This window comes from Antechinus flavipes, chromosome 2 (genome assembly GCF_016432865.1).
Source record: "Antechinus flavipes isolate AdamAnt ecotype Samford, QLD, Australia chromosome 2, AdamAnt_v2, whole genome shotgun sequence".
NCBI lineage: Eukaryota > Metazoa > Chordata > Mammalia > Dasyuromorphia > Dasyuridae > Antechinus > Antechinus flavipes.
In genome coordinates, this window is record NC_067399.1 from 562,427,788 (window position 1) to 562,441,776 (window position 13,989).

General features: G+C 36.1%; 1 protein-coding gene across 3 annotated transcripts in view; it reads right to left on the reverse strand.

Moving 5' to 3' along the window:
- The window catches only part of SLCO3A1 (solute carrier organic anion transporter family member 3A1), a 372,919-nt gene that overhangs the window by 39,475 nt on the left and 319,455 nt on the right, over positions 1 to 13,989 (reverse strand). For all 3 annotated transcript variants that reach the window (XM_051981051.1, XM_051981053.1, XM_051981052.1), the window contains exons 6-8: positions 11,668 to 11,866; positions 8,165 to 8,303; positions 1,186 to 1,361 (exon numbers count right to left, since the gene is read on the reverse strand). In XM_051981051.1, the coding sequence (XP_051837011.1) occupies positions 1,186 to 1,361; positions 8,165 to 8,303; positions 11,668 to 11,866 (514 nt within the window). The remainder of the gene's footprint in view (positions 1 to 1,185; positions 1,362 to 8,164; positions 8,304 to 11,667; positions 11,867 to 13,989) is intronic.

Sequence of the window (13,989 nt, forward strand, 5' to 3'; positions counted from 1 at the left end):
AACCACTTTCTTTTCATGCCCCACTCTAGTTTAAAAGTTCCAGTAAAAACTTAATGAGGCTCTAGTGGAAATAATCACAGAATCTGGAATCAAAGACCTAAGTTCAAAATCTGTCTCCGACACTAAGGGACTTAGTATTCCAGTCACTTCACTATTCCAGGTCTTATGTCCTTATCTGGAAAAATGAAGTTGTACTAGGTCACTTTTGAGATGCCTTCTAATTCTAGAATTATGATGCTATTATTTTCCATCCCTAACTACCTACTAAAGCTCAGGCTTTAATTTTAATCACAACATAGATCCTAGCTAATTACTTAAATATTTGTTAAAAATGAATGAAATATAAGCAAAAGAAGTAATCATGGGCATGCTTAGGCTTGGGTCCCATCATTTTTGGATGACAAATCCAGATCTATGATCACAGTGGGAAAGTACCTTAAATTCTTCCTTTCTAAGTCTTGTGATGACACAAAGTTATGTTGGGACAGTCTTTGAGATGAGTATTCTGCTGTGAATACCTATCCTGACAAACCATGATCTTCATGAGAATGCCTTTCTTCTTCTGTTCATCTTACCTTGTGGAATGCCTTTTTTAGTGAGCAGCATTTTTATCAAGAAGCTAAGTGGTGCAGAGTAAAGAGTACAAGGCTTCTTCTGTGTTCAAATCCCAGCCTTAGACACTAGTTGTATGATTCTAGGCAAGTAACTTAACCTGTTTGCCTCAGTTTCTTCATCTGTAAAATGAGCTGGAGAAGGAAATGGCAAACCATTCCAAACAAAAACAAAACACCCCCCCCCCAAAAAAAAAAAAAACACCCTGACTGAGGTTAGGAAGATGGGGACCCCACTTAACAATAATTGTTCTCTCTGATGGCTCTAAGTGTGACTGAGTCACTGTTGTCTCTTTATTTGGAATATTTGTTCTCAAAAGTCCTTACTAAATAAGAATGATATTTATTGATTGAGAAGTGGATTAATAGCTACTGACCATACCACACCCAATTTGTGACAATTTTAATAGTTTTCCAGTTGTTAAGTTTTAGTGGAATTGAAGGAAAATTGTTGAAAGTAGTGTTCGCTAAAGTTCAGTCACAGAAAAAAACCAAAACAAAACCCAAACCAAATAAATGGGGATGAGAAGGGCCACTAGGTTGAGGGCCATACAATATCTGCCCTAGCTCTTACCTGATGAGAATGATCACAGATGGAGTCTGAGCCATTGCTCCTATCATACTGCAGACACACATCACACAGAGGAATGTAAGGAAGGCCTCTTGGCAACCAGGGCTGGGGCATTTTCCAGGAATTACTGTTGCATTTTCAGAAGGGACAGATGTGAGACAGGCACAGCCAGTGAGATTCTGAAAGGAAAGCATGCCCATAGTTTAAACGGGAGATTTCAACTTTCCATATCAAAAGCCACCCATCAGGTGAAGCTGTCATCTCCTAATTATGCATTCTGTGGTGTTCCATTAATCAGGCCTAAATAAATTAGTTAGCTTTTACCAAGAGCCTTCAAAACACACACACAGACAAAAAGGATATTTATGGGGAGGAAAGCTTTTTCCCCCCCTCCTACACATTTCATTTTCTGTGTTTAAGTACTCCTCAATAAATTATAGAGCAGACAAATGACCCCCAAATTAGAATCTTTCCCATACAATAAAAAAAGGAAATTGTATTTCCACCTTATGATAAAACACTGCCAAATTAACATGATAATCATTTGCCAATTTGTCCTCTCTTCCATGCAGTTATAATTACACTAGGGCATACTAAAAGGGGTAAATCTGTAACCTGCACATTGTTCCTGGTTCATTGACTAATTTGGTACCTTGAACAAAAGGAATCATAATGCCATGTGTGAAGTTAGTCTTTCGCAAGCCAAGAATCAAAGTGACTGAACTAAAATCAAAGGGAAGGTCATAGAAACAGTGGTGGCAATGGGAAAAATTCCCTGGTATATTTCAGGAAAATGAAAAGGGCTAAGGATATCAAATAACTTGAAAGGGATGTGAAGAATGAAGCTGTGACCAAATAAGAGAGGATTTATCAATATATGATCAGAAGAAATAAAAATGGCTACATTCTATTTGATCTCTCTAGGAGGATTCAAGTCAAATTGCTTTTGTTTTCCAGTAGCAGAGGCTTTTACTTACCATTCTGGAATTTCTGATGGCTGAAGGTTGGACAGGGACAATGAGGGAGGGAATAGTGTTGAATGTCAGGCCAATTAAGGCATTACAATAGCAATACACAAACTGCTAATGAATGCAAAATGAAAAAAAAATCCTAAATGATTCATTACTTGTCTTAAGAAGACTTGCCTTTTGGGTCACATCTATATAGTAAGTACCACCCAAACGCTCTTGAAGTTAAAAATATATCCTCTTCTGCTTTAAAAATTCCTGTTTTTTCTTTACTATTTTGCTTCTTAACCTTTCTCTTTTTCCTTCTTTCCTCCCAGATTTATTTATTTAGATTTTCTTTTTTGAATAGGTGAAAGAGGAAATTCTTTGCCTCAGTTATTATCCAGCCTTAATCACTAAATGAGTGCAGCATCAGTCAAATAGACCTGTAGAAGACCTTAGCTTAGTTGAAGACCTTAGTTGAAGACCTTTTTAAAAAGCTCAAGATCTCCCATTGCATCCAGAGCCAGTTCTATTGGTCCTCATCTATATATGGTCACTAGTCTTAGATGGCTCTGGAGCAGAAAACGAGGCAGGTCATGCACAGACTTCCCTCATTTAAATCTAATTCACTTGCATGTCATGGCATCACATCCCTGATGTCATGGTCCTCTTGAAAAATGAAGGACAAACAACTACAATAATCCTTTCCAATAGAAACTATCTATAGGACTGTTTATTTTTGATAAACAGCTATCTTCATGCTGTGATTGCAAGAGCCAGTGAAGATCATTTCTTCCCCTCAAATGTCATCTCCACTAGATTCCAGGAAGTCTGAAATTTCTTCACCAAGAGAAAGCCTCTCATCATTTGAAGATAAAGCTTATGATGCAAGTATCTTTGGAGAATTACATCATCAATATCCAACAAGCATGTAATTTAGTTGGTATGGGAACTTAAGGGGGTTGAAACTTCTTCCATGAAAAGTACATTGAATTGTCTACAACTCAGCAGAGGTCTGAGCTGATTTTTAGTTCAAAACAGCAACATTTTAGAAACTATATTTCAATGGATCTGCTATTCTCTGTAATACTAAGTATTTTATCTTATGCATTTAAAAACATAATTTTGAGAAAGGATCTGTATACTTCATCAGACTAGCAAAGGGGTCCATGACCCACCAAAATGTTAAGAACTTTTGGTATATATAACAAAAAGTTGCCTGAGACTTAGAGAGATACACCATTCACCTCTGGTCACAGAACTAGGAGGTAAGCTCTAAAAAATACAGAAGAGAAGAAAATAGACTGATATCAGATCATTTCTTTAAATAAAAAAGTTTGAACTTTTGGAGAATATATTTGGTAAGACTCCCTAATACTTCTTCACTTGTATCTCAAGTATATTTCATCTTCATCTTTATTTCTATTCTCCTTCTGAAAGTCTGAACTATGAGTCACAGAAAGACAATTCTCTTCCTGAATATGACTTGCCAACTTTCTGCCTTACCCTTAACTGGATAAAGCGGTCTTTGGAAAACGAGCCAATGTGACTTTTAAGGGACTTGAGAATTTAACATTCTCTGGGTGCTCCTAAAGATACCCCCAGGTAAAATGTCAGCAAGCCTAATATTGTGGCAAGATTTGATTTAGAGTCCTGAGTTCACATTGATGCCTTACAGCTCTGAACTCAGCCATGAGACAGAACAGAAAAAATGTACATTTTAAAAAATGTTTGGAAAAATTGCTAGTTTCATATGAAACGGTTAAGAAATCAATAAAAGAATAAACACGAGTACTCTGAGAATTGTACTCCTATTCCACATTGTCATTAAATTAAACTGAGAAACACTTTCAATCACAAACACAAAACAGTAGTGATACAGTTACAGAGAAATTGGAATCTATGATAAATTGGGGTTAAAAAACCCAAGAAACCCTTTACTCCTTGAAATTTTATGATTTATTTTTTATGGATAAGTGTAAGAAAAAACAAACTGCTGTTATTTTGACAGTTCAAATGACAGGAGCAAAATACCATCCAAAAATGATTAAAAAACACTGGCAAATGAAGCTCCCTTATTTGTGTCTCCTTCCCTCCCTACACACACACACACACACACACACACGCTCTTATCAATGCTGTACACCTTAATTCCTATTCATTTTACAAATGAAATTTGATTTCCAAGTTAAAAAATGAATTTGCTCTGAGAATGAATTTGTGGAGAAGATGCTATGTAAACATAAATACATCTTATAGAAATTTGAAACCAGAAGGTGTCTCTTTGTAAATTAAAGGTTTGCTTAAATTTTGGGGTACTCATTTCCTGACAATCACTAAGCATTTGTGGATGTAGTTATGTATTTTAGAATGGAAATCCACCAAACCACTAATTAACTTGGTACCAATATCTGCTTTTATTTCAGAGTTCTTTATCCTTTGTGGCTGACCTTCTAATAATTGGTCTCAAAATAGACCAATGATACCACCATAATAAACTGGGCTGTTTTTGCTGCTTCTTCTTTTTTCTTTTATAACTTTGGATATCAACAATTAGTTTTTTTTTGTGCCCAAACATCCATGCCTTCTTTCAGAATTCATCGTAATGTCATTTATCATTGTCTTTTTGCGGCTTAGAATCCCAACTTTTGATTGGCCCAAGCCAGGCTGGTATTACTGTGTAAAACCCTGAAATCTCATCACTAAAAGCTGGGTTGGCAACCCATATGCCTCAAGCCAAAGGGGAAATTGAAAAGCTGCAAAAAGAAATACTGTCTCCATCTTTACTTGCAGGGTCACTGATTGAAGAATAATGGCTTGGGGGAGGAGTGGTGGTGGTGAAGGAATCTTCCTGAAATGGTAGCAGAATCGCAACATACCTGTAACACTAATAACTCCAGATTCAGAGAGAGAATTCTGTTTTTGAAAAAAAGAACTGAACCATCTGCTGCAGAAGGAGGATAGAGGCTATTGATAATAGAAAGGAAAACTAATTACTTATGATAGCTACTCTGTTTAGAAAAGGGGAGAGGGAAGAATGAAGATGTGAAATCAGCCATGTCCAAATGCGGCAGAGACATTTGAAGGGCCAACAGAACTTGGCTTCAGAATACTAACAATGCTTTTGAGACAAGCTGGTACCTGGATGACCACAGACATTTAACTTGGTCTGGCCATTTGGCCACACGTCAGGGCTATTATATGCCAAGGACTACAGAGTGTCTTAATTGGTCTCTTTCTAAAGGATACTCTAGCTTGATAAATTAAATGGCCCAAGTGGCACTACTATAAGGAAAAAAAATAACACTAGAGAAATAAGTCACATCCTGTAAGGTGACCCATTTCCAAACGCCCCACCCCATCTTGATTACACCACTAACAGCCATATTGGATTTATGTTACTTTCCTCTATACCACCAGCAGTTAGAATTACTTCTATTTTTTTCTTAAGCCAGCTATTCAGCACATCAGAAGGATATTTCTTCCAACAGGCAGTCAGCAGAGTGCTAACATGCTTACTGCTGGAATAATTACTTCTCAGAGTGAAATGTAAGGAAACAATCTGGACAGTAGATTAAAGCCAAAGGAAATATACAAAAGTAACTTGTAGTCAGTTACACAGGCTCCCAGTCATATGCAATGAGAGGTATTGAAATTTTTTTTATTAAATACAGTACAATCCTGAGAAACTTGGGATGACAAGTAGAAAAAACACACATGGGGTCCAAAATGAAGCCCAAACATGGGGTGTGAGGAAAGTAGATTTTACTGGATGTAGAATCAGTCTCACACAGTGTCTTTTCCCAGCTGATCAAATTTTAAGTGGTTTTCACCAGTCTCAGTGGGTGAAAATGGTGTCTATGTGGAGGACTAGAAATCTGATTGTACTTAACAGTGAAATTTGCACATGCCCTAGCTAAATCCAGCTGCTTGTAATCACTCAAGGGAGCAGGACTATTAAACACGGCCTAACTGGTTATAATCTGAAATCAGAACAAGAGATCTAACAAGATACTTGTAAGGCAAAAGGTCCGAATGCTGGGTACTCAGACTCATTGGAGAGTCTATGGGGGTAATACATGGAGACTTCTTTTTCTTAAAGATTGAAGTAATAGGGGAAGTTAAAACTAGAAAAAGAGTGAAAATTAAACCCTTAACAGTCTCAACTCAAGTGTTTGTTCCCTATGAGATAGACATTCAGGTCCCTCATCTTCTTGTCAGAAAAGCATCCAAGTGGAGCAGAAGGAAGTTTTTCCCTCCTGTCCTGGAGGGTGATAATTTCTTCTGCTTTACTGTGTTTTTTTTACATTAATCTTTCCACCCAGAATAAAAATATAGTGTATTCCTTAGAAAAACGAAGTTTAAAAAGCAGAATTTTTTTGGGGGGGAGTATGGAAATACAAATTTAAGCGGTAAGTTGAGAAACTGAAATATGATACAGTCTCACAAATCAAGAAGGGCAAAGCAGATCAGGGATAATTGGATTCTGCTGCTTTGCTGTTTCAGCAACTGAAAGCAACCACTGGACCCAGTTAAGCTTTTATTTAATAAGACTTTATGTATATGCAAGATCAGGAGAAGTGCATTTTCTCAGACAATTTTTTGGTCACTGAATTTTCTGAAATAGACACTATTTTAGTCTCAGGACAGTAGCATATATTGAATCAATTTAATCTTTGCAACAGGACAATAACAAAGACTAATTTGCAACATAACTCTTCAGTATTAAAATGTTAATGAAATTGTTGTCACAGAAAATAATAACTGGTGTTTTCATTCTACTTATTCCCAAAACCCAATCCTTTTTGCCCATTCATTTTTATCCACACAGAGAAATTGCTTTATAAACTTGTTTGAAAAATAGCTTCCTCCTCACCCAAAATGATTTATCTTACTTTTTGAAAATGTTAGCAACAGTAGACCAAGAATCCAAACATTAAAGGAAGGAAAAACTTAATTTTCAGAAAATTAAGATGAATGACTCCCATTTTCTTTGTTTCTTACTAATGGCCACTTGGCATTACTGCTAGACTTTGCCTATATCCAAAGTAGATAGATGACAAGATAGAAAGGACAAGTGATTTAATAATTAATTCATTGAAAGGAAGGAATAGGTCTTCCTTTCTCTATTTTTATTGTCCTACATCATTCTCTTTAGCTCTTATACATAAAAAATGCAGATGTTGTCAATGAAAAAATACAAGAGAAATACAAAAAACAGGAGACAGAAGTAGGGAATCCAGGGGCAAAGAAAAAAAAAGGAAAGTTAAGTGAGCATAAAGGTTCTTTAAGACTTCTACCTTGAATAATAACAGTGATCATTGATTATCTGCTTTGCTAAAGTCCTACTTTGGTGCCTCATCATGATGTGAAAGTGAATCTATTCTTGAAGGTTATGACAGTGGAGTATGGAAGCTTTGATACTTCTTACAATAATCTGGAAACATTTTGAGTATGGGCCAATTGATAAACTGTTACTCAGTCATCTGAAGATATGGACCAATCAATAAATCAATCAATAAACATTTAGTAAGTGCCTACAATGGGCTAAACACTGTGAACCAGCCTATGTTAGGCTGAAGAAGCTCATCATTATGCCCTTGAGTCAGTAATTTTCTCACTTAGAGCAACTGATAATGGAATCCATAAATATGTATAAAGGTGACTATGTGAATAGAGAGAGTAACCCAACCCATGAAATAATTAATCCTTAGATTACTGAGATAATTATTTCAGTTATTATGGAATTATTTAGGCATATTTGGGAGCCTGATTGGTCCTGTGCAAGTCACTTAATAAACAAACTTGAGTGACATCTGTCCTTCCAATCTACTATTAGAGTCTTCTAATCAAAGCAGAGATGGGATTGAGAAAAGCATTTTGTAGGAGAGAGAGGGGAAAGCTACTGAAAACTACTGATTCTTTATTTCCTGTGACAGTCAACCATCACCTTGGGTAGAGGCTGCCGATTAAGCTGCAGCTCTTAATCCATGATCCTTCACCCTATCCAGAGAATAAATAAGTCACAATACCGTGCTGTTGCATCCAGCAAAACAAGCAGACAGGTAAGTGATCCCATCTGCCCCACAGACTGGCGTGAAAGAGTCCGTTTGGCATTCACAGTTATTATTGCAAGGAGAATAAGGATCCAAGGCTACACCAAGTGCTGAGCTATAAGAGAAAATAGAAAATAACTCAGATTAATAACTCACATTTATGTAGTACTTTAATATTGACAGACATTTTTCTTACAACAATGAGAAGGTGAGTATTGCATTCTTATTCAGAGTGGCAAGTTATTTGCCCAGAATTACACAATTAATAAGAACTGGAACCAGCATAACAAATAGTTGGAGATATAATCACTTCAAATAGATTTAAAAAAAAAATTCAGTTTAACTACTTTCTTTAATTGATATCATTTTAAGGTTTGATCTTTCAAGATTCCCCAAATACATAACCTAGGCAGCTTGGTCTCTTTTCCTTGATCATTCTTAATGTTGTGTCTTGATTTATATTAGATCCTCAGGCAGGAAAATCCTTTCCTTTCCTCCTGTCTAATAAATCCTATCAGTTTAAGGCTCAACTCTGGTCCTACTTTCTTTCCATACTTATTTCTCTGTCTCTGAATTGCATAACTGTGCATCATATACTTGATTATAAACTACCTTGTACTGTTTCATTATGATTTGGAGTGTTTTAATTTTGTTTCCCCAAGTGAGGCAAAAGAGCACAAAGTCTTATACTACCACTGTAATCCTTACATTGCCTAGGATAGCAGAAACATAAATGAAACTCAGTCAGTATGTAATGTGGATCAACAATCAACAATTTCTCTGGGATAAATAATATTTTAAGATGGTTTTAATTTTTCTTTATCTTTATTAAGAATTTATAAAGTTGTTTTCTTCTACTAGTGAAAAGCAAATGCAAAGAGATACTGAGTTAGGAGGGGTTATTAAATGTTCCAACTAGAAAAATCTCTCATCTCATCCTCTCCACTACATTTTATCTAGAAAAGATTAGGTGATGTTATTCCCACCCACAAGTCAACTTTGAATTTGGTTGGGGGGATTCAAGACAGAGTCAATAATCCAAACTGAAGTCTCATGGTTTGATTTATAAATAACTGCTATACTGTTCCCCCTCCCCCAAGTACCAACTATAAAGCAGACGAAGAAAATGTCACTTTGGACCTGCTCTTTGGGGAAGATTGAAGAAGGATAGAGTTCTTAGAGTTCCCGTATAGCCAAGTATGCCTCTGTCTTGTTCTGAGTAGCCATAGGCAGGGCAAAGAATATCTCATCTTATACTTTCACTCCAGGAACAAGATAGCTTCTTTGGCTTTGGGATTCCACATACATGACCAAAGAAAGAATCTATTTATTTGGCTTTGTTGAAATGAAGGTGTAACAACTTTTTAATATGTGTAGACTTTTATATCTTATCAAATGTTTTCATGACCAATATTTTCTTATCCTGGGCAGTGTCTTGAACATATTTGATTACTCCTATTTTATAGATGAGTAAACCAAGGCTCAGAAAGGTTAGATAATTTACCCAAAGTCACAAAACTAATAAGTCATGAACTTGAATCCAAATATTCCAATTTTCTGTTCAGCACTCTAAATATCTCTACCAATAAAGGAACAAAAGACCTACTATACTATGGAACTATTTAAGACTGGGCAATTATATTTTGACCATAATTCATATAAAATTGAAATGAGAAAATCAAAGGAAAAAGTAGAGAGAGTTTTTTTATATTGAGTATCTGATGTGAGATATTTGGCTGACAAGAAGAGCTTACCTATTAGCTTAAAAATTGACTGAAGAGAGCTGTATTTCTAATGGCTAGTGGAGAAAGTAGTGGATAGTTCTCTTTATAGGAACTTAGCTGAAGGCTTTAGTTGAGGTCCAAAAGGAGATGAATGAAATGACTAAATAGAGTCATGTCTTTTTCATGCTGGAAAGAGACTTACAGATTTCTAGATCATATTATCTCCCTTCTCCCTTCTTCCCTTCTCCAAAGGTTGGTGGGGACAGCTGAAAGAGCTGGCTGATAAAGGAATAACATCCAAACACAGTAGAGACTTATGTGGTCCTGAAGATAGATGGATAGATGAAACCCAGCTGAAGGGGATAAATGATCCTGGTGAGGAGCAGAGAAAACCTGCTCCATAACACTGACAGCTCTTTGCCATCAGTAGTATAATCTTTCCACATATATGTTCTGGCCACCCATAGTCCCCTCTTGTGTTATCTTTATGTTTTCCCATTCTTCACACCAAGAATGATTGCGCATTTGTAAAGAGTGAGCTTCAGTTTCATCGTGGGAATGTCCTGTTATTAATTTAACTACTATTAACTTGTTAAATCCTTTACTTGGAGTCAAATGTAACCTCTGACTGACTAGTTAAAACACATTAGTAAGGGCTTGTGAAATATAGTTTGGAGAAGATTCTGATCCATAGAATGACTAGAACTTGTGAATTTTCTTGAGGGCCCATGAATAGGAAGAGTCCCAACTGCCACACATGGCAATGGTGTTGCCTGTATTTCTCTCTTATATGATCAATTTAAGACTGTCCAAAGGTTTAGGATAATGAGAAGAAAGAAGAAAAGGAGTGTCATTAAGAAATGAAGACACTACTTTCTAAATGATGGAACTATAGATCAAGAACTGGAAGTGATCTCTGAGGCCATCTAATCCAGCTCCCTTATTTTATAGATTTATAAATTCACAGAACAAATTGAGGGCCAGGCAAGTTAAGTCACATGGGTAGTACAAGGAGTATTTATAATTTCTGGTATTTTTCAGAATTTGGTGAAATCTGTGCTATAAGCTTCGAAGATAATGGCAAACTATGCTATAAGAAAAAGACCCTAGGGTATAAAAGACTTACTTGTTTAATGGATCCTTCCTTTGATAATTTTATAAGAGATATTAGTGGCTTGATGGATAGTGCTCTGGGTTTGCAGTTAAGAAGACTCAAGTTTAAATTTTGCTTCAAATACTTACTACTTGTATAGCCCTGTGCAAATTGGTGAATTTGTCTCAATCTTAGTTTCCTTATATTTCATATGAGGGGAGTTGGACTTAAAGGTCTCTGAGCTCCCTTACAGCTCTAAATCTGTGACCTTATGAAACCTCACAGGTATTATATAATCATCCCACTCAGGAGATAGCTGTTTCTCTGCTACTCTATTAATGGAAACATGGTTGGTTTAAGCAAACCATTACAGTGAATTCCACTGTTACAAGATGGGGGAGTGCAGGCCAAACATTGATCCATTGATTCACTTGTAATACCAGTAGCTTCTCTGACAAAAACTTTCTTTTTTGGCCAGCATTCACTTCTGTGTGTACTCTCTATTAGAAGGTAAGCACCTTGAAGACAGGGACTGTCCTGCTTTTGTATTTATATTTCTAGCACAGTGCCAAGTACATAATTAGTTCTGTTTGTTGCCTTTTCATTCATTCTTTCATCCCTTCATTCATTCTCATATCTGCTCAGTCCCTTATAGCACTTACTCGTTTCCATAGGGAACAGTAACCCCAGCCACAGGACCTGTGTCACACCCCAGGAAAAGGAAGGAAACATAACAAGCTGTAGACACCAAGTTAACTAGCATGGCCATCCGAATGGCTCCCAGAGCAGACAGGCTTAGCTTCTTTACAAGAAGACCTCCTAGGAATATACCCAGACAAGCACATGGAATAGCAGTCATCCCTAGAATAGAAGGAGGAAAAAGAGATTAGAAATAGAAATGAATTAAGGCTAGAAGAACAAGAGTATTCTTATTTACATAAATATATAAATACCCAACTACTCAAACTGAAAATATATCCTTTTAAAACATAGCAAGTATTCAATAATATCTTGTGTCATCATTCTTAATATTTAAACAAACTTATTTTAGCTTTTGTGCTTATATGGCACTAGACTAGATGCCATAATCACAAAAACAATACTGATGCAGAGAACACATGGCAAAAGAATACTGAGCAACTGTATGAACTTTAAAAAAAGTGCAAGTGGAAGGATAAGGATATATCACATGAGGAGATAGTCTCATAGTGCTTAAATATTTGGACTATATAGATGATAGGATAATAGATTTAGAGTTGAAGGGATCTTTAAAAAAATAATAATAGCTTTTTATTTTTTCAAAACACATGCAAAGACAGTTGTCAACATTCGCCTTTGGAAAACCTTGTGTTTAAAATTTTTCTCTTTCTTTCCCTAGAAAGCAAGCAGAGTTGAAGGGATCTTGAAAACCATAAAGTCTAATTCTCTTCTTTTGCAGATGAGGAAAATGGGACACAGAGATGTTAAGTGATTAATCCAGGATTAAAAATCTAGGAAGTGTCTGATGTGGGATTTAAACTCGGAGCCAGCAGTCTATCCATTCTGTCATGTTGCCTCTTGTATGGGGGCCAAGTGGAATTTGTTATCTCTCAATTTATCAGGAAGAATGACTTTTCATTTTCCTGTACAGCCTAAGGTACCACCCACAAAAGAGGGTTTATACCATATGACAGTCTTGCCAAGATGATAGACAATTTAACAGCTTGGGAAGTTTAAAAAACCCCAGCTCTTCCTTAAGGTCAAATTTTTAAAAATGGCTCATGTGTCATAGCCACCCACTTGCTCCAGGCAAGTGACTCTTTTTTGTAAGACTGTATCACTTAGGATGGCAGCATGGTGCAGGGCAAATTTGAATTCAGAGGATATAGGTGTAAATCCTAATCTGTCATTTTCTATCTGGGTGACCTTAGTCAAATCATGTGACCTTTCTGGGTTTAGGTTTCCTTATCTAAAATGACTGCATTGGACCATATAAACTTTGTAGTCTTTTCTAACTCTAAATTTTACAAACACTATAAAGACACGATTATACTGATTTTTGATTTTGTTCTGTTTTGCATTTACCTTATTTTTACATGAATATCACCTACAGATTATAAACATTGGTTAGGACCATTTTTTAATCTAGGATATCTTCACTTTCTGTTCCAGTGTACCCTCAAGATCACTTTCTGTATCGATTAACTCGAGTATATACTGGAGGAATAAATATTAGTTTCAATATCAAATCAAACAGAACACAAGTAGTAAGCAGAAATATGTAATGTTAGATAATACTTATATTAAACTTATATAATTAATTTTTTGGATTCCTTGTGTTGTGAAATGACCAAGGTTCATGTAGGAAGGACACCATCCATGTGGATGGATTTGTGTTCTGTATCATTGGAGAATTGAAGGGAGTACCTATATTGATGAAATCACAGAATATTGGAATAGTTTTATTGACAAATGTCAAATAATTTCCCCACCATTTGACGAGCTGTCTCTACTTGTATGAGTGAAAGATACTCTTGAAGATCTGGACTGAAATCTATTTATCTTCCTTTCAATAGTATCTAGAACAGCACCAAGGCCTTCTGGGCATTTATTTAGTGACTCTGCCAATACCACTTAAGATTCTCTTCCCTCTGAATCACAATAAACAATTACTCTCTTTCCTTGATGCATATTGCTTCTTAATACTTGCGGACAGTTATCATAACTTTCCTCCTAACTCTCTCCTCATTAAATTAACCTATGCAGATTTAGTCCTTTTAATCTTCTCTCATAAATCAGTCCTGCCAGGCCCTTAATCATTTTTGTTGTTATGCTCTGAACTCTGTCCAATTTGTTGATGGCTCTGTGGTATTGCCCAGAGCTGGGCACTGGAGCTTCAAGAAGATTGAATAGGTTGTCTCCTAGGTCCATGTGAGCTATGAATAGAATATATTCCCATTGGAGCCTCTTCTTATATTTATGATTCCCTTTCTTCGTGCCCCTAA